This window comes from Hesperophylax consimilis, chromosome 21 (genome assembly GCF_061612785.1).
Source record: "Hesperophylax consimilis isolate HC1 chromosome 21, BYU_Hcon_1.0, whole genome shotgun sequence".
Lineage (NCBI taxonomy): Eukaryota > Metazoa > Arthropoda > Insecta > Trichoptera > Limnephilidae > Hesperophylax > Hesperophylax consimilis.
Genome location: NC_142856.1, coordinates 17,141,890 through 17,163,323, shown reverse-complemented (window position 1 = coordinate 17,163,323; position 21,434 = coordinate 17,141,890). Strand labels below are relative to the sequence as shown.

Below are 21,434 nucleotides of genomic sequence, written 5' to 3'. Positions count from 1 at the left end.
GTTGTGTTAATTTATAAATGTTTTTGATATATGAGTTAATACAATAATTACCCATTTTATAATATGATATTTGTTTTGTATAATAATAACTAATATTTGGTCTATATGTGCTTTTGCCTTCTCATACTTATTAATTTTCGTTTATATGTTTATCCCAACGAAGAAACCACTGGATTTGAAACAGTCGATTATTTTGATTTAATGTTTGTCTAAGCAAAGTAATTTACTTTCATTAAATTAAAATGTGGCCAAGAATTTGCGATTATTGAAGAAATATTATGTAATTATTTTTTATTCTTTTATAAAAAGTAGAAGTACATTTCAGTGCTGAGAAAAGAACCTTTAAAATATTCATAATTTTTGTTCTCACCCGATTAATGCGTTGAATGACCAAATTAAATTATCTCTTTGACGATTGAATAAACGTAGAATTTATATATTTTTAAAAGATTTTTTTCATTTGTTTTTGTTTTATGTGAAACCACACAACACTCCCAATTGCTCCCAGCCATCCAGTGAGACTATGGCATCCCCAATAAGGGTATGTTGTGAGGCTGACGGTTGTGGGGACGGGAAGGAGATGGGAAAGAGAAAGGTGGGGAAGTACCTGGTTATTTAGACCTGGTCACCAAACACGACCAAAGCCTTTTCAAGTAAAATGTTTCAATTCTTAATGGTGGTCTTACACCAGAGCGATACTGAGAGTATCTTCCACTCTGAAGTATAGTTTGGGTAGTTATTTATGATGGCAACATTTACATTTAATACGTGAAAATGCAATGCTAAAGTAAAATTTACAAACACGTATATTACAAATACTTCCGGTTTTATGTCCGTATTAAATCTTCCCTATAGGAAAAACTAAACCCTTCCACACACTTTTCCACAAATGATCATCTAGTCAATCAACATTATGCAAGTGCATTATATAAGCTAAATACATACAAAACAATACAAGAACAACACGTCAACTCACCAGAGATCAAATGGGAAAATAATTCACCGACTCCAGATATTTTCATATCAGAGGGTTCGGCTCCGTAGAACTTCTAACAGGGCCTATAAATCCTACTGATCCCTCAACATAAATATTTAAAAAATCTTTCGTTATCCTACATGTATTTAAAATGACTATACTTTACGTTATTATTATAACCAGTTTTGAAATAATTACGTATAAAAATAGAGATTATTTGAACAGCTAAAATTCAGGCATCAAAAAAAAATCATTCCGTTCACGAAAAATTATGCTTACTTCTTAGTTTTGTGGGATTTAAGATCTAAATTCCTTTGATTTACCAAAATTAAACAAAGTAAAATACTAATTTTAGGTGTGTTTGTTTGAATAGAAAAGAGAATATCAGTTCTATTGCTGTAAAATAATTGTGTAAATTTTAGACAAAAAATCAAGAGGTGCTAAGTGATCATTGAAATTTCAAGAAATATAGTTGCTGTGTGTTTTGCACTTGAAAAAAATTCATGCTTGACCAACTTCTATCTTGCTAATCAAGTTATTATTTGAGAAAGTTTTACAGAAACGTATGATGTTTTTCCGAAATTATCTAAACCTGCTAATTATTTAATATTTTCGCACAGTCCGTCCTTTTTGATGGAATCTACAAGGAATATTTATCTCTTTTGACATTTTAATAGAATTAAAAAAATATTAATACAAATATATAGTAATTTTTCACTTGTACCAAACACTTTGTTGGTATACATAATTATAATAATTAAAACCAGTTCAACCCGAACCTTCATCAGGGTTAATAAAACATATTTGGAACTGAAACCGGTTGGTTACAAATATATACAATACAGTGGTATTCAAACAAAGTTATTTTATTTTAATTATTATACAAATATAGTAAATATCCATATGCTTACCTGATCCAAAACACGCGTATTAAAAAAAAAACTTATACAAAAAAGTAGTAAAGAAATAATAGGTTTTAGGCTAGTTTTATATATTTTTTTTACTAAACCCAAAATACGAACCTATTTTACAAAATGAGCTTAGGTTCTTAATTTGCGTTATATTAAAATATATGTTTCCTAAAAACCTACTGTCGTGTCACGTCGATATCAAAATGGAAGAGTAGTGAACACAATAAATTTGTCAAATATTATTTAAGGCGATATAACACTCTAACGACGGGGGTTTGGTCGATGCTCACGTTTTAATTAATTCCGATGAACGTATTACTGAAATCCAAAAATGTTTCTCGAGGAATCACTAAAAATGTAAGATATTGTTTATTGTTTATTGTGGTATTTTAAGTAGGTACATAGTTATCTATGTCCTAATACAATCCTTATATACATATAATTATGGTTACACATTTAAAATGAATCAATCACATATTTTCTTAATTTAATTTTAAATGTTTTTATGTTTTCTTCTGATTTTATTTCTTCTGGTAGCTCTCCAAATACCTTCAACGCTCCGTACATCAATGACTTTTGACTCTGTGTTTTTTTCCTGAAGGGGAGTCTCAATTCATTTCTTTTCCTTGTCTCATGTGTGTGTTTGTTCTGCAATTTATCAATTTTTCTCAGGAATTCACTAGACGTATGACCATTGATTATCTTGTAGATTAAAAATATGGTATTAAAGTAAATAATTTGTTTAAATGACAAGATATTTAACTCCTTCAACATGATATGTATATTTGAGATTAATAAAAACGAGACTTTACCATTCAAATATTTTATAAAACGGTTTTAAAATTTTATAAAACGTTTTTCAACTATAAAATTAGCAGTAAGCACCAGATTTTATTTTTTTAAACCATGAATTAGATACTTCCCGAGGAATCCCTCTAGAAAAATTTGAGATTTTAGTAATACGTTCATCAGAAATAAATAAAATAAACCCCACGGAAAGATCAATTTTCTAGGCCTGCCAGGGCAAATTCAACCATGGGTACATCCAATACGCTGGGCCGCGCGCCGTATATTGTTTTTACACAATTGGATCACTTACGTCGTTAAGATTCTTAAAGTGCTTCTCCGCAGACTAAAATAGCGATTTAGTGTAATTAAATTGAAACGAATTATTCTATTAACTAATTTGTGTGTCTTTTCTTTCGTTTGACGAGGCGTGCCCCAGATATTTACCTAAAATATTATGAAATAGTACGTATAAATTATAAAAAGTCATAAAATAAGTAATAATTTGCATACCTCCGGATTTCACTATCTTCTCTTGACCGGTTGGAGTTATGTGATAATAAAATTATTTTGTAGGTCAAGAATTAAATTTGATGGCCATTTATTGAGGTTTTGGTAGGTGATGGTGAATCACACTGAAATAATATATTCCTACAATGCTGACGAGAATATCTGCTTCGTTGGAGTTTGTATACGATGGAGGTCTGTAATCGAGAACAAGTGCATGCCGAAAAAATGGATTGTTACAGAATTCTTCCGTTCCGTTCAGAACATACCTGTTTTTTTCCTTCTTTGTGTTGCCGTTTGACGAAATTATATCGTATAAAACTACTGATTTTATCTATTTGGGCACAGCAGTGTGCAAAGTCAATAATTGTTGCTAACTATTTTAACACTAAACTAAAAGTGGTTTTCAGAATTTATTTTGCGTTTTACCCATTGATGTATTATATTTAGATGAGACACGAAGCAAAAAAATAGGTTCCGCATTTTTAACTCCAACTGACCTCCAAATCTGCCAACGCTCTAACTAAAACGAATGAATCCGGTCTACGGGCACCGCTTATCGCGTTCTAATAGTGGAACAAGTTTTCGACGCAGTAGCGCATCTAATTGTAGCTCCATGGCTTTACTTGCTCTTTGTAATTTGCAAAGGAATTATAGTGAAAACATTTTTTATTCCACGGTTTGTTTCATAGGTGTTTATCCAGGGTGTAAGCGCGTATTTAAAGGACTTTTACAAGCGATTCCTGAGTATTAAATATATTTGGAGTAAAAATGTGGGCGTCATTTTGTTATCCGATGACATTTTTTTTCAATAAAAAAAAAAAAATATATATATATTGTTTTTTTTATCGCATGTGTTTCACACGCACGTGGGTTTCATCACACATGGGTTCAAGAAAGCGCATCGCGAGATACACACTCCAAATTAACAGTTAAAAATACAGTAGTGTATTTTCCACAATAAGGTACGTTATTATGGAGTTCACTGAGGGTTGTAATGTTTTGAATCTATTTTTTGGATCACAAATCACAATAATTGAAAATCTCTAACTTCGACGACGTTTTTATAGGTGTCTATATTAATAGTATTGTAGACAAAAATTTTCAAGATTTTTTAAGAGATTAAGTAATCCATTTCTCTTTTATCGGAAAGTCGCAAGAAATTCTGTAACGATGCTGCCAAGCGTGCGAGTCATGTTACATTCATATGAAAAATGACCACTCTCTCATACTGATGCAAGTGGGCAGAGAAATGCAACGGGCAATGGCCGAAAAACAATATTGCCAATTTTTAAACGACTGGTGATTCTTCTTCCGGCTACGCTAAAAAAAACAGCAAATAAATCACAGCAAATCCAAGATTTCGTTCGCTCCGAAATTTTACGACTGTTTAGTTAAAATCATTGTAACAAATAATATTTGGATGATTTGTATAGCTCCGTTTTTGTGCAAAATTACCCCAAGGGCGCTGTAAAAATATATAATACATTTCTACAATGATCTATGTTATAACTAGCTATAGACTAGTCAAACTATTATCAATTTATGTCTAACAGATTGCTTCCATAGTTTCGTCGATCACTAATATAAAGCCATATGTACAATGCATTTGATTGATGAACGTGATGCTAGAATGTACATATGTTATTATTCTAATATATATACAGTACCATACTTACCTGGTAGATCACTTGAGATTAACACTATTTATTGTTTATTAAAGAAATTTAGATACGGTTCACACGCACAAGACATAATTGGAAAATTCGACATAATTGGACTTTCCGGTATTTATTTTAATAATATATATTTATGTTCTTTAATGAGAGTATTTATGAAAGGAAAAGCAAATTTTGTGCTGGGTGGTACTACAGTACAAGGTTTTGATCAGAATTCACTTTTCGAAATATGATGCGACCCTCGGTATAAGACAGATTTCTAATAATGTAAATCCAATAAGAAAAGTGTGATTAGGATGTATTATAGGCAATACAAGAGTGCTACTCTCAGGAATGGTATATTTTTTATGTAAGTTTTTAGTTAAGACTTGAATTCTGTTGGACTATTCCAAGCCTTCGACTCAGATGTTCTGAAAGCTCCATCAACAAACTTACACATATAGCTGATCATTAAAAGATAAGCCATCTATTTCGATAGATTAATCCATGTATTTAAATTGATTAATCTCTTCCTTATTTTTTTTAGCTCCACTCAGAGCCAATTTCATCGTTGGGGATACTGTGTGAAAAGTCTTTTTATGGAAAAGAAGTTTTGGGAAGGAAAAAAGTACGAGGGGTGGGTAGGAATCTGGGAGTCCATGTATCTAAATATAACCGTTTAAAATACCTACTTGTGGTCAATTCTGGAAACAACGAACTATATAGAGTTCGGTAAGCCAGTTATTTTAAGCACTGACTGGCTAATGAATCCCACCGTAACGTTTTACAAACCGGCTACTGGTTGGTTGAACAGACACTAAGAGTAACAGGTAGTGAGTGAGCTGGTACATTCTTGTAGCACAATCGCGTTAGTGAAAGTATTGGGAAATAATTTTAATTCATTCACCTCTTTATTGTCTCTTTTCTTATCACTAACTGTAAATAATAACAACCTACATCAATCACTCTTTCAATTGGTACTATCCCAATAGAATCCAAAAAATAATGTTTTTTTATGGGTCCACGATTTTTTTTTTACTGATACATAATAAAGAATCAGTTTTATTCTTCTTCCTCCGGCGCCTCTCCTATCAGAGGTTGAAAATCATCACATCAATCACCATATCGACTGCAAATCTTACCAGTCACAAGACTTTCAAGATCATGTTCCATTTAAATCCGGTTAAAAACGTGATAGCAGGTCGTTTCCTAACTTTTAGTACGTTCCTAATATATTTGAACATGTGTACATGCACCTACATTTGTACTGATAATATACATTGACGAAATGCGAAAATATTAGAGTTTTTATGAACACAAGTTTAGACATCGCGATAGCACATTTGTGTTTTACTGAAAGTTTATTAGGAAACCTATCAATTCATTCGTTAAAGGCTTGTAAGCCAGATTTTAACCGGATTACAAATAATTTGAAGATATTCTTAATAAATTTGCAATCTTTTATACCCGCAAGTTTTCTCCGTGCATAAATAAGTTTTTCATCAATCTTCTCTTCGTTAATTACCCTATCTATCCATGGTATTTTTTAATCTATTCACTGAAGAACCTCTTCGTTAGTTACCCTATCTGTCCATGGTATTTTTTTAATCTATTCACTGAAGAACCTCTTCGTTAGGTACCCTATCTGTCCATGGTATTTTTTTAATCTATTGACTGAAGAACCTCTTCGTTAGTTACCCTATCTGTACATGGTATTTTTTTAATCTATTCACTGAAGAACCTCTTCGTTAGTTACCCTATCTGTCCATGGTATTTTTTTAATATATTCACTAAAGAACCTCTTCGTTAGTTAACCCATCTGTCCATGGTATTTTTTTAATCTATTTGCTGAAGAACTTCTTCGTTAGTTACCCTATCTTTCCATGGCATTTATTAATGTATTCGCTGAAGAACCTCTTCGTTAGTTACCTAATCTATGCATAGTATTTTAAGGATACGTGTCAAGGCTACATTTAGTGACTTAGCCAAACTTAAAAAAACCTAAGCAAACCTATATTATATTGATTGACAAAATAGTTCATCTTTGCTAAAAAAATAGCATTGTAATATAATACTATTTTCTTTAAAACATTTTTTAACCCGCATTTGTAAGCTTTGTAATTAGAATAATAATAGGATAGACAGGTCATGCAGAAAATATATGATTTTTTGATAATTTATTTATTTATTTATTAACGCGAGAATATTAAGAAATATACATTATTTATTGTACATAACTGAAATGCTTCATTAACAACATTTTATATTTGTTTAAACATAAATTGAAGATGTCCACTGACTTGGTATAATTGTTCCCTCCATTAGCATTCTGGGAAAAGAGGAATACATATGGTAGTGAGTCCCAGAATTTCTGCACTGAAATAAATCCTGACTTCTAGTATTACGTTGTGGAATCCGAAAGCTTATCAATTCTAGCAATACCGGACTATCAACTAAATCATTTAGAATTTTATATAGAAATACCAAGTTAGTGAAAATTCTTCTGTCGAACAATTTGAGCATATTCATATAATTTATTGTAGTTGTAGTTCAACATAATTGTGAGTCATGATAATATATAAAGTTAAATATGTTTAGATTTGTCACTTCTGTGCGTATATTTTTCAAGTAAGAAAGTAATTATTAAAAAACTGACTTTTCCAAAAAAAGAATGGATTGTTTTTTACCATTGCATTCTAAATAAACTACTTGTACAAAATAATAGCGATGAATGTGAAAAATATTGCTCGTTTTCCAATTTTATCTACAGTATTTCGACAACGGCGATTGGTAATGAATGTGTTTTGGTTTGTAAAGTTGAAACATTCGTGCAGTGGCGGGAAAGTGACCTTATTTATAAAGATACCTACTGTTTTTTTCGTGCAGTTATTCGAGTTGGTCAGTTGGCCATGGCGATATCCGTTTACAGGTAAAAGTTACTTGTAGCATGATTTGAAACTAAAATGGGAGCGAAAATTTAATTAAAAAATAAAGCCGTTTTTTAAATACTTTGAAATATTGCAAATAATATAGTTGTTATTTCGCAAATATATTTCTTATTTTCTTACGCACAACCTGATTATTCCGGTTCCCTCTATTATTTTAAGTAAACATGATGTTCAATGATGGAGAACTAAGCTTACCGAGCTTTGAAATCATTGTCTGAGTGTCATTTTTGGTTATTTATCTGTCCGTCTTTGTAACTCAGGTTCAACAAACTCGGATGTGCTTTGAATTTACGTGTCAATTTCAAAATTTAAACTGATAGTGTGAAAAATTCTTACTAACGGTAAAGTAGGTACTTTATCGCTTTTTCCATGGGTATATGATTTTTTTTATCAGAAAATTATTTTAATTCTATGTTTGAAATGTCTATCTATTTTCTTTACATTTCTTAAGGTTAATCTTAGCAAGTACCTACAGTCAGATTTCATGATTTTTCAAAGACCATCTCTTTTTCCTTTATAAACACAGCATTGTTTGTACTAATTAACTAGATTAGCTAAAGGTGTTCATTTCAAAGGTAAATTAATTATCATTTTATAAGTTGTCATAAATAAAATTGATATACCTTATAGAGGTCTTACAGCATACTGAGGTAAATATTTAAAAAAATACTTTCAACTTCACAAGTCCTGCAATTTATAATATCCCGTGATTTTTCAAGGGTCTGCGCTTTTTTAGTGTTTGTACATCTGTCAATGCAACAAATCATACGAATATACCATCTGATTTTATGTCCGTGTTAAATCTTTTCCATAGGAAAAACTAAACTCTTCCACACACTTTTCCACTAATGATCATCTAGTCCATCAACATTATGCAAGTGCATTATATAAGTAAAATAAATACAAAACAATACAAGAACAACACGTCAACTCACCAGAGATCAAAATTATATTTAAAAGAATTTTTTATCAACATTTTATTATTATTACTATAAATTTGCTATCTTTACATATACCTCCAAAATATACTAGACGGAATATTTTATTCTACAACAATAACTTCGCTCCGAATTCTGTCTTAGAAAGAATACATAGGTTGGGCAATGAACTAAGTGATGTCGCTGACATATTTAATTTAAACTTCAATACATGTAAAGCCAAATTAGTCCACCACTTTTTAAATGTAAATAATGTATGAGAAATCATTATATTTTATTTGATTTTCCATTGTTTGTTTTATACTGTTGTTAAAAATGAAATTTGTAATTGTTATGTATTTAAAGCCCAATAGAGCATCAATAAATAAATAAATAAATATATAAATTTCGTATTGAAACAATTTGAACTCTTTGGTATTGGTGCGGGAATTGGCTTTTAAATGCGAGTATGTTTGCAGCTTCGATACCTCGGTGTTTACAGCAGTCGCCGCAATCTTTCATTTTATTGATATTTATTTTGCTTGCAATTTTATTTATTGACTTTTTCATTATTCATGTGACATATTATCTTCTGTCGGGCTGTGGAATTGTTAATAAATATAAGGGTGAGGATAAACAATACCAATTTGAAGTAAAGCTAATTTTTGAGGAAAATAAAACAAGAGAATGACGCATAGATCCCATGATTTTTACAATCGGAAATGAAAACACAAAGAGTTAATTCAATATTTTCCTGTTGTATGCATTGACCCTGATTTATTTAGGATCTAAAAAGAATCCATCGTTTGACGATCAATGAGACAGAATACAACAGGTTGGTTTTCATGAATCGAATAAAGATTTTTTATACTCTGGTTAGTACAATTCTTCTTCTTCTTCCTAGCACTATCCCAACTCATTGCCTAGGTAGGCTGTTGGGGTCGGCTCTTCTCGTTCTCAGGTTATAGCTTCTTCGGTTCTGAGTGTCGCTTTCATCTAGGCCGTTTCTTTGTAGGATTTTGGAGCATTGGGTCATCCAGGAGTTCTTTGGTCTACCTCTGGATGACTGTCTTTGAAGCTCTATAGACATTGCCTGCTTCACTGTGTGGTCTGGTGGTCTCCGTCTTATGTGCCCATACCATCTTAACTGTCGTTCCTCTAGCTTACTGTTTATGTCAGTGACACCCAGGCTACCACGAATGCGATACTCTGGTTAGTACAATACGTAATACAAATATTAATTATTATTTTTTTGGTAAACTAATTTTTAAGACAAGATTTTTTATGCATAGCACAAAGGGTAACAATTATTTTATAAGCAATAATTATTAGCCTGAAACACTCATCCACATTGAAAAATCTCCTGATAAAAGATACATGACGCCAACAACGGTCCCGTTGGCGTCATGTTGGCGTTTAGTGAAATTAAAATTATGTCAATCAGGCAGTTGTACACAATACATGTTCTCTGTAAATTTTTATACTCTAGTTAGTACAATACGTAATACAATTTTTTTTCCGACTTTATGTCCGGGTTAAATCTTCCCCACTCGAAAAAATAAACCCTTCCACACACTTTTCAACAAATGATCATCTAGTCAATCCACATTATGCAAGTGCATTATATAAGCATAATTAATACAAAAACGACAAGTCCATGGGCCACATGGACTTGTCGTTTTTGTATTAATTATGTATAATATCCTACTGATCCCTCAATATAAATATTTCGGTTGTGTAAAAAGTCGGTTGTGTATTTGTGTGTCTGTAATTCCGATCCAATGAACTCTACAACTCGGATTTGCATTGAATTCAAATGTCATTTTCAAAAATGGAACTGATTGTGTGAACAATTCAAGGAAAGTAAAGTAGGTACCTAACCATAACATAATCATTATCAGAAAATTATATACAATATAGAAAATTATATATAATATAGAAAATTATTATATTTTACAAAATTGGAATTGGGTTGTTTTCGCGGGTTTGAGCTAGTTTACAATAATATTGCGTAAGTATTATAAATCACTTTCTACCTATTATTTTGTGCAGATGCCGGCGCTGGAAATTATCATCACAAAGTTGTTGGATACAAAACGGAGTAGATGTAGTTATATAAGATGTGAAAAATTTAACTTTTCTTTCCGGGGATTGAGGCACGAGAAGCCGCTAGAGGTTGCGATGAAAATGTCAGTCACATTATTCTTGTTGCTTATACATACAGTTTATTGATTCCTGAGACTATTTGCTGTAAAACATGAACGAATTTTTTGCCTCTGGTGATATTATCTTATTCTTTTTTATTCCAACGCAAAAAACACATTTCACATTTGACACCACAAGCCTGACCATCGAATATTTAACGATTTTTAATGTTTTTAGTTGCAACACAGTCACCGGCGACTAAAATGTTATCTTCATTATTTATTTCAAATAACATTATAAACATCTTTCTATAATCTTTTACATCTCTAAAGAAATGGATATGTGGCGTTGGGTGTTAATTTGATTTTTATACAAATCTGTAGTTTATATCCGAAGTTGATGAAATTTTGCACACTTTACCTTCAAAACAAGAGAATGGTCACTGTCTACGTGATATTTGGAAAAAACTAACCTCATCTCCTTTTCTCACCACTTAAAGCAGTATTTTTATACTTTTGACAGAATTTTTCACAAACAATTCAAAATAAGAGGAAAATTATTTTCTCCGTCGGATTTACAAAAACTCTGCATTAAGTCCGGGCAACGCTGGTGTTTTCAGCTACATATTATCTGTCTTCCTATATATATAAAATAGGGTCCCGCTGACTGTGGCGATGCGGCTTTGTTTTTTATGCAAATCTACAGTTTTATACCGAGATTGATGAAATTTTGCACACTTTACCTTCAAAATAAGAGAAAGGTTACTGTTTATATGAGATTTTAAAATAACACCCGAATTCTCTTAAAGCGGAATTTTTATATTTTGGGATTAAATTTTGCGGGCTTGACGTTCAATATCTACATCTGATTTCAAAAAACTTTGCGTTTAGTCCGGGAGGCACCGGGGTGTTCAGCTAGTTTATATATAACTAGATGACCCGGCTTTGCTGGGGGTTATCTTTAGGAGAAAGACATATACCGTCGTGAACTTTTCTGTAGGCCTGTTCAAGATATACAATTCGGTAGTACATTATTTTGATGTATCTCATAAGGTTTAGCCAGCGTTTGCAATGTAAGCGCCCGAAAATATTTTTTTTACGACTTGATTACAAAACATCGACTTTTCTCTACTAAATTAAATAATTACATATATTAAACATACAAACCTTCAAGAAAAAAATCTCTAAATGATAATGAAAACCTTATCAAAATCCATTGCGTAGTTTAGAAGAACTAAGCGCACAAATAGACAGACACGGATAGCGACTTTATTTTATACTATTTAGAGATATAACAATGTTAATAAAGGAGGATGGGCCCGCCTTGTGTCTTCTTTATCAATGAGTGTTTTTTAGTTTGTATTGAAATGTTATTATGTCGTATTTAGAATGTTTACTTGATGCGTCCATTGTATCTAATTCGTTTATTTTGGTGGATAAGGATGATGTAAGGTGACCTCCAAGTCGAGAGGTGAAGAGAAGGTAGATGATTTTGAGGTCACGAGTTTGATTTCGGTGTGTATTCAAGGAGTTATTTATTTAAACCTTCTGATTTAATTATTTTAGTTTTAAAAGAGGAATGGATTCTGCGTATTGGTTTCATGCTGGTATAATACGTCCATTAAATCGTCACTCGTATTCCCTAATTATGTAGTTCAGACAGGTCCACTTACCGATTCGTTAATAACAGGATCCAAGATGTTTATACCTGTTAATCTTGTCGCGAAACTTGTGTCCATCAATTTTAACCACGGTACAAAACGCATCTGAGAGTAAAATTTCTATTTTTATAGCTTAGTCAATTTTTTGTATTTCTTGGGCATTAACTAATTTCTACACACAAATTTGACACAACCGTGTCATTAACTAGCAATCATAAAACTGACTTAAATACATAAGTAAACAAATTTTAAGTAACAAATGTACATTGGAAACTAAAACTCAATAAAACAAAAATGACGTTAATTTCATTTGGCATCCTAGAGTAAATCAATTTAAAATGTCACAATCAGAAGAGACATATTCCAAAAAGGTTAATAAGTAAATTAAAATTAAAAGAAAAGAAAACAATGTAAACAACCATGAAATTAAATAAACGCCCGGGTTGCCGGCACTGAAACTGTGAAACTGTGAAAAAATAACTTTTTCCCATTCTATATGGATATAAGCTTGATTTTTTAAAATTCACAATAACACGGTACAATTATCAGAAAAAAAATGTATACTATCCTATTTTGAATATTTACCACAAGGCGAAGCTTAATGCTAAATCACTATTTTGTTTTATCTTTATCACGAATTGGGGTACATTATGAATACAAAAAAATATGCTTTAGATAAATTGAAGGTTTTGCTATCGTTTCGCTAGAATAGAATACAAATAAAAATAATTACTTAATTAAAAAATATAAATGTAAGCTACTAAATTTTTTTTCTTTATAAATGTATGAAGGCGTAAATGAAATAACTTTTAAAAAATAGAGTATTATAGCTAAGATTATCAGTGACAGTTTCACTTTATTAACTTTTTTGCTTTCTTATAAAATTATTTACAAAATAAATAAAAACCAGTTTTGTGCTTAAAATCGAACGTTTCTAGACTCCGTTTGTCAAGCGATTTTAATGCTTATTAACTACAATATAAAGTATACCAAAATATATACATTTTCGGCTTGTAGCTTCCTCTTAACTATGTTTCCAAGGCCAAAATAATTCTTATTTTAACTCCCCTAGCTCCTACCCCCTCCATCCTTCATCAATTCTTCTGTCGAATTGGGTTTTATAACCTCTCCCGCCCTCTACAACCTCTCCGAATTTTCATCTAGGTTTATCTATATTTAACTTTAGTTTACTTAATGAAGATAACATTGTTCTAGAAACTTGTAGATATTGAATTTAATAAAGTAGTGTAAATAAACAACGTAATTTTATTTTAATTATTCTTAAAAATATATTCAAAGTGAAATAATGCTTCTTCCACGAAACAAATACCAAATTAATATTTGATACCCATGAGATCGATGAATCTACCCATAACTAGTTTCCTGAACATGTGCGAATTATGTAGTCATTTGTAATAAATTTTATTTAAATCTGTAAAATAATAATGCATACGATTATATTTTACATTAAAATTAGCATAGACCGTACGGGTCACGGAGCAGGAAATTGTAAAGAGAAGATGAACGGCATTTCTTGAACACATGCTAAGAAGCAAAAAGTACGTACAGATATTAGCCAATAATATAGGAGTGGAAGGCCAAAGGGGAGTAGGGCGTAGAAGATTTTTGTGGTGAGGAACACACGTCATTGAACACTTTGGACAGGTTGTGGAGGAGATGTGTTAATCGGCTTAATTTTAAACCAGAGATTATGGTACAGAGGCCGATGATAGGAAAGAGAAAAAATAAGTCAGCAAATAATTCCACAGTAAAGCTGTTGAAAACACATCGCAGAAAAGATCCGCTCTCGTTTGCCAAATTCTAACCTAAGTTCCAACTAGTTCTGTATCGCAGAACGAGGAGAGTGTTCCTAATTGACGTCGTGCCAGGGCACCAAATAAACGAAAGGGAAGCTTTCAAATGGACCCCCCTGCAGTCAAGTGGTGTTTCAGGTGTTTTGGGGCTCCATATCAGAGTTTGAGATCCATATGGGGTCAGCAGTTGTGTGCTGTTATGACATCTGATGATTCTGAACAATACGCCCAGTTTCTGAGAGGCTAATTCAATTCTGGCTTCGATGAAGCCTTCATATTACACCGACCATATCAGTAGGAGGATTCTTCGTTAGATTGAATTTTTGGTATCACGCAATAAAAATGATAACCATTAACTAATAACAATTATCTTCTATTGTTTCCAGTCACGGAGAGCCATGGAGAGCCTTCAGGACCAAGGTGCAGAAGCCTTGCCTGCAGATCCAGACGGTGAGGAAGTACATCGAGCCCATAGAGCAGGTGACCCTGGACTTCATTCAAAGGATGCAAGAGATGAAGGACGACAAGAACGAGATGCCGGCAGATTTCGACAACGAGATTCACAAATGGTCTTTGGAGTGTAAGTATTAAATCAGTAATATGTTACACTCGAAATTTGTTCAAATATTGTAAAAGATAAAATTAATCAAATTTTATTGCTTGTACAATGATGAATGACTTGGCTTGCAGACGATCGAACTGCCTGGGTGAAAACCTGACGTTTTAAATCACCAGAACCATATTTCAGTAATTACTTATATTTTGTACAGATGGAGGAATCTTCTCCAACAACCTTCATTAACGACAGGAGTTGATCGGAAAAGAAATGACTGACATAGTATTGCCTTGAAAACGATTTTAACCCGACCAAATCCAGTCTTTATTAAAAATGAGTGCAATCGAAGTTTTTTTTACAAACAGTTTTTAAACGAGAAGAAATTAAATGTTTTCCATTGCGTTAGCAAGAAAAAACATCCGTCAGCAGTGAAAAATATCAGACTCAATATGTGGTTGGGTTAGGTTATTTTATATATTATTAATAGAATATAATTAGGGATTTTTTTTGCAAAGTGATATTGCTAATTCTTAATTTGAAATATGAGATCGACAAATATGACATTTAATAACTAGGTCCCAATGGTCAGGTGGTTAAACTTTGTCCCGGTAAGACAATATATACTGTGTTCGATTCCTAGTTGTGACCGTTTTTTTTATTTATTTTCTGTGTCTTGTTCTGTTTCATGTTTCATTTAGTTTTATTTGTATTTTCTTCTTCTTCGATGTAAAGGTAATTCATTATTGCCCCTATGCCTACACCCACTTAGTGGAGTTTACAAAATAGGCGTGTACTTATACTTATACTTACTTGTACCCACTTCAGCTAAGATAGGTCGTGATTTTCTGTTATATTGCTATTTTGAATTTGGGAGTCAGGTATGGACACCGGTACCCCAGTAATCATTTATTGAATAACCAACACCCCGATTGGTTCGCCACTTTTGGTGACTTAGCAGGGGTGGCCGAGTTCGTTGGGTAGGTCTTGGCGGCGGATGCATTTGCCCACCTAATGATTGGCGGGTAGAATCGGGAGAGACTGGTTAAGAGATTCCATTTGACCTCTCCAGCCGGACTCTCTCCGAAGCGGAAGGGATGAATTCATACTTCATACAAAAATTTCCGGGTTACAAATACACTGACGATATTTGAAAATTTTCTACTACCACCACAGTAAGCGGAGAACGTACGACGCCTAGGTGGGACCCAAATGCGATGCCAACTCAGCCACTGACCGTTCATACCATTTGCCATCCCAGAAATTTTTCTACTAAAAAAAACCCTCTACACAGCTCCCCAAAGATGACGTAGGCCCTGAAGTATTTTTTTCCTCAGGGCCTCCTGTGTGTAGCTAATGTAAGAAAAAAGCACAAAGATTCCAAGGTCCAAGGATAGTGTCATTACAAATTTATTAGCAAGTTAATTAAATTTAATATATTTACCAAATACCATTGGCTATGGACGTGCATGAAGGCACATCATTATATCGTATTTACGTTAGTAAGTAGGTACCTACGTCATAATAAGTATTTTCAGTAATTTCTAACGAAAAGTGAAAATATAAAATTGAACATAAAATATTTAGGAGTATGATATGCAAAGATTTGAAAGAAAAATGTTGGCGCTAATTTACTATTAATTCTACAAGTTTTACATCAACCTCGAATGAAAACAAAACATTAGCATCATGACGCCTAAACAACATAGCCATTTATTATACAACAATAATAATTATCGTTAAATTAAATGGTTTTTGAATAATTTATAAATAACACCTACAATGATTAACAAGGGCATCCTTGAATAAATCATGTGAACGTTGCTTTTTATCCTAATTTAATATATAATCTAATCATATATTTTCAATAAAACATTGTTTCCATTAGTAAACTGGGGATACCTACATCACGTGGGGCCTCTTTATTAAGCGGTTATAAGTTTACATCTCTCGAAAATAATAACAACGTCTACTTTTCCCTACATTTATGCGTGACTTGTAACATTGTAAACTAGCGTGCGATACCTCGCGTGTCAAATATTTCATTCTCTCTCCAGTGGTCTCAGCCGCCAGTTTAGCCCTGAATCCCCTCTCACGTACGCGATCTACTTTTGTTCATAAAATTATTGTAACGTGAGTTTGTTAAAATAAAAATTTAAAATATTCGATTTCTGATTTTACACACCGAGAGTAACCACGCAACCTTGGGTTCTGCGGATTGGAGAACAACAGAATCATCCAGCCAACAATCCATTTAAATTGGCGATAATTCACAATCCGTTGAAATGAGATGAAAATTTCTCAGACAGTGGACTTTTTAAATGTATTTAACTACATCATTGGGATTGCTACAGGCACCGGAAGGGTAATGTAAAGATAATGGTTGCGAAGTAGATAACTTGATCTTCAAACCTAGTTACTAAATATGATTAAGAGAAACGCAAGCTGTGACTGTTGAATGAAAAAATGTATTTTGAATTTAAAGTTAAAATACCTAACTTGACTGAATTACCCCTTTTTAATCAATGGTTCCGTCCACACGAAGCCCGCACAACTAACTGAGCTGCCCCCAACTATCAAAAACAGAGTGTACGGGACTTCCCTTCAATGTTTAAATATTTATTAAGTTACTTGCTAGTTCTCCTGGCTCAGAACTTTGTGCGGGCGTCACGTGGACAGAACCAATAAGTGAGGCATAGAAGTAAATCTAGTAATAAGCTGTAAGAGTTTTTAAAATATAAATTTTTAAGATAAAATTTGAACCTCCAAAAATACTGATTTTTCATGATTTTCATGATAAAATTCACGTACCAAATGAGAAGTAATAAATATTAAAACATTGGTGAAAAAAGCAATAGAATTTAAGACCCAGCGTTCCCAATTTCATATATACATGCATACAACGGTTCCATGATAATTAAACACAGTGACAATTCAACACACTTTTAAAAAGTGATATAAAGTCATTAGAAACGATGAAATTGTTTTACCTAACCTAACCTAACCTACTTAACCCAGTTAATAAAGTTTTTGTTTCATCACTTTCCATGAATTTATATAACTTTTGAAAGTTGTGATGAATTATCATTGCGATGATTTATCCAGTCACCATATATAACATACAGAGGGTTGCCAAATTAAAAGGGAAAGAACCAATATTTCGTGATTTTTATGTTTACATTGTCTCTTCAGGTTTGTGCAGGTTTTACCTTAGCCATAGAATTCCCCTGACATGAACCCCATTGAAAACCTGTGGGAGCTCACCAAGAGGGAGATTGCCAAGGAGGTAAACATAACGAAGCTGCAGCTCATCGAAACCCTCATCCGCGTGTGACATCACTCTCCTTATCTACAGATTAATGCAAAACTGTCCATTATTGCAGCGGTTATTGCGGCTAAATGCTATAATAAATAAAAATACGGTTTCAATTTTTCCAAATTCAATGTCGTTTTTAATAAATAATGATAACTGCATCTAAAATCATAAACTTCTTTGTTTTATGAACACAACGTGAGAAAAACACATTTTTTATAGGTGTCCTTATTAATTTGGCAACCCACTTTACTTCGAATAAATACTTTGTTTTTAAACTCTTAATTTATATTATTTATCTCTATGTGTTTGCCGATCTGAAAAGTCATGATATGAAATTCTTTAGGCAGAAAAAAATCTCGAAGTATGCTCGGAAAATTATGAAAACATAAATATATGGTTTATTATGTGTGAAAAAATCAGTGTTTCTTTAAATATTGCTTACGACCTTTGTCGATAGATTTTTTGCTGTATTTTGAATAAGTCACGCATCATTAAATAATTTCAATATAGGCGCACTTCCTTTAATATTCCTATTTACATATCGCATTTTCAAACCATCTTCTTCTTCTTTTTTAATGCTTACTACTGAGTCTTAATGTAATTTTTTTCTTTGCTTGCAGGTATCGGCCGAGTCGCCTTGGACGTAAGGCTCGGCTGTCTGGACCCGGAGTTGCCCGCGGACTCGGAGCCGCAGAAAATCATCGACGCGGCCAAGTACGCCCTGCGCAATGTGGCCACGCTCGAGCTGAAGGCGCCCTTCTGGCGGTACGTCACCACGCCCTTGTGGACCCGATACGTCAACAACATGAACTTCTTCATCGAGTGAGTTTTGGCAACCCTGTTAATATAAGCATTAGTATAAACGGAGACACTTCTTCACGAAGTGAGTTTTGGCAACCCTGTTAATATAAGCATTTGCATTACCGGAGACACATCAATTTCTTCATCGAGTGGGTTTTTTGCAGTTCTGCTTTATTTAACTATCACGTTACTGGAGGTACCTATGTCAAAAACAAGAACTTCTTTACGGAGTGAGTTTTTTTCAACCCTGTCACATGGACAAAACCGACTCGAAACGTCCACAACATGAATTTCTTCATTGGCATAAATCAAATGAGTTTTTTAAAACCCAGCAATTTTCAATTCACCAAAAAAGGATATTCAGTTAATATTAATAAAATTATTTATTTAAACCTTGTAATTATTATCATTTTGTCTTTTATTCGTCCGTACCTAAAATATCGATTTGTTATTTTCGTATTCCCTTTCATTCATTACAATTCGTTTTGTAAATGATGAGCTGATTTCAATGCGTTCAAAGTTCTTTTTTCTAATTGAGTAATAAATTGATAAATGCAGAACAATAATATAATGACACCTTGTCTTAAGTATTCCGCTCTTAGTGGATATTTCAAAGCTAATAGCTTATAATCACAAATCTTTTAACCTTCACAGAGTACCTGCAGGATAATTTGGATAACAGAATACAAGTGGACACTGTCTATACCGACTATAGTAAGGCGTTTGACAAGGTCGATCACTCAACCTTGTTGAACAAGCTTTTAAAGATTGGTATTCACGGCAATCTTTATCGTTGGCTCTCTTCTTATATCTCCAACCGTAGTCAAATAGTAGTGGTTGCTGGATTTAAATCCGACTCTGTTGCTGTAACATCGGGAGTTCCTCAAGGCAGCCTGTTAGGACCGTTACTATTTAATATCTATATCAATGATATTGGTCACTGCTTTTTACACTCGCAGACCATCCTATATGCAGATGACATGAAAATCTTCTCACCTATAAAATCAATCGAAGACTGTCACAAGCTGCAAAAGGATTTACAACGTTTAAACGCGTATGTTAATGCCCATTGTCTTGAATTAAATATATCCAAATGCTTCATCGTACGCTTTACTAGAAACAAAAACATATTTATACACGAATACTCAATTAATCATCAACCTTTATCTACCAAATCAGAAATTAAGGACCTTGGGGTTATACTTGATAGTAAACTGAATTTCAATAAACATATTGACCACGTAGTCACTAACGCATCTTCTATGCTGGGTTTCATAATCCGTTCCTGTAAACAATTCAAAGATATTGCTACTTTCAAAACACTGTATTTCTCATACGTTCGTAGTATCCTTGAATACGCATCACAAGTGTGGAACCCAGGCTATGCAATACATAAAAATAGAATTGAAAGTGTTCAAAATAGATTTTTAAGGTACCTTAATTTCCGCTCTTTTCGATCTCATATCAGTAATGAAGACTCTGCAAAGTTCTTCAATATACAGACGTTAACTTTTCGAAGAAATATAGCAGATTCGGTAATGTTATTCAAAATTACACACAATTTAATCGATAGTCCTGATCTTCTTCAACGCCTATTATTCCATGTTCCCAATCGCAACAGCAGACAGTCGCTTACTTTTAATCTCCCTCATTGTAAGACGAATTCCAAACAAAACTCATTTATCTACAGATCCACACACTCTTTTAACTTAAATTATTACCATATTGACATATTTAACTCGACTTTACGCGACATAAAACAAAAACTCAATAATCAACAAAACTCAAACTAGAAGTTCAATCCCTATATATTCCCGTCCTTTGCCTCTTAATCCTTATCCTATATTTCCCCCTCCTCCCCCCCACCCTCCTTTATTTTAATATTTTTAATATTTTCTAACTAAACAAGAAATTAATTTAAGAGAACATCTCTATGCCATTGTACACCATTGTAACACCATTAACTATTCATCAGTGGAAAGTTCATAATTGGCATAATTAATAATATTATTATTGTATCATTATATAATTAAAGATTTGCTGTCAACTTTTCCAAATAAATAAATAAATAAATAAATAAATACGTTGAATGCTATACAAATGGGATGCCTGAGCTCACCGTAAGAGATTTGTTACTTCCTACAAACAGATTTCTGATATGCAGGGTGTATCAGCACGTACCCGAAGGATTTTAGCCAGCGATTTCTGGTGGTCAGATGTCAGAGTAAAAAAGATGTCATTTTGCTGTTCGATGATATTTTTTTAGAGTAAAAATGAAGAATAAATGTATCACACGTCGCCACTAGGTAGTTGAGTAGGTAGGCTAGCGGGTCACGTGATATGCACTCCGTCCCGTTCCAGCAGCATCTTACAGACGAGAGAGCGCGTATCACGTGATACGTTGCGATATGTAGCCTGATGATCAGTGGCTACATAAGTAGA

The 21,434-nt window shown here is 32.9% G+C and overlaps 1 protein-coding gene across 1 annotated transcript in view; it reads left to right on the top strand.

The window, feature by feature from the left end:
- The window catches only part of Cyp301a1 (Probable cytochrome P450 301a1, mitochondrial), a 54,508-nt gene that overhangs the window by 28,127 nt on the left and 4,947 nt on the right, over window positions 1-21,434 (top strand). The window contains exons 2-3 of the mRNA XM_089644740.1: window positions 14,709-14,902; window positions 18,812-19,013. Coding sequence (XP_089500866.1) covers window positions 14,709-14,902; window positions 18,812-19,013 — 396 coding nt within the window. The remainder of the gene's footprint in view (window positions 1-14,708; window positions 14,903-18,811; window positions 19,014-21,434) is intronic.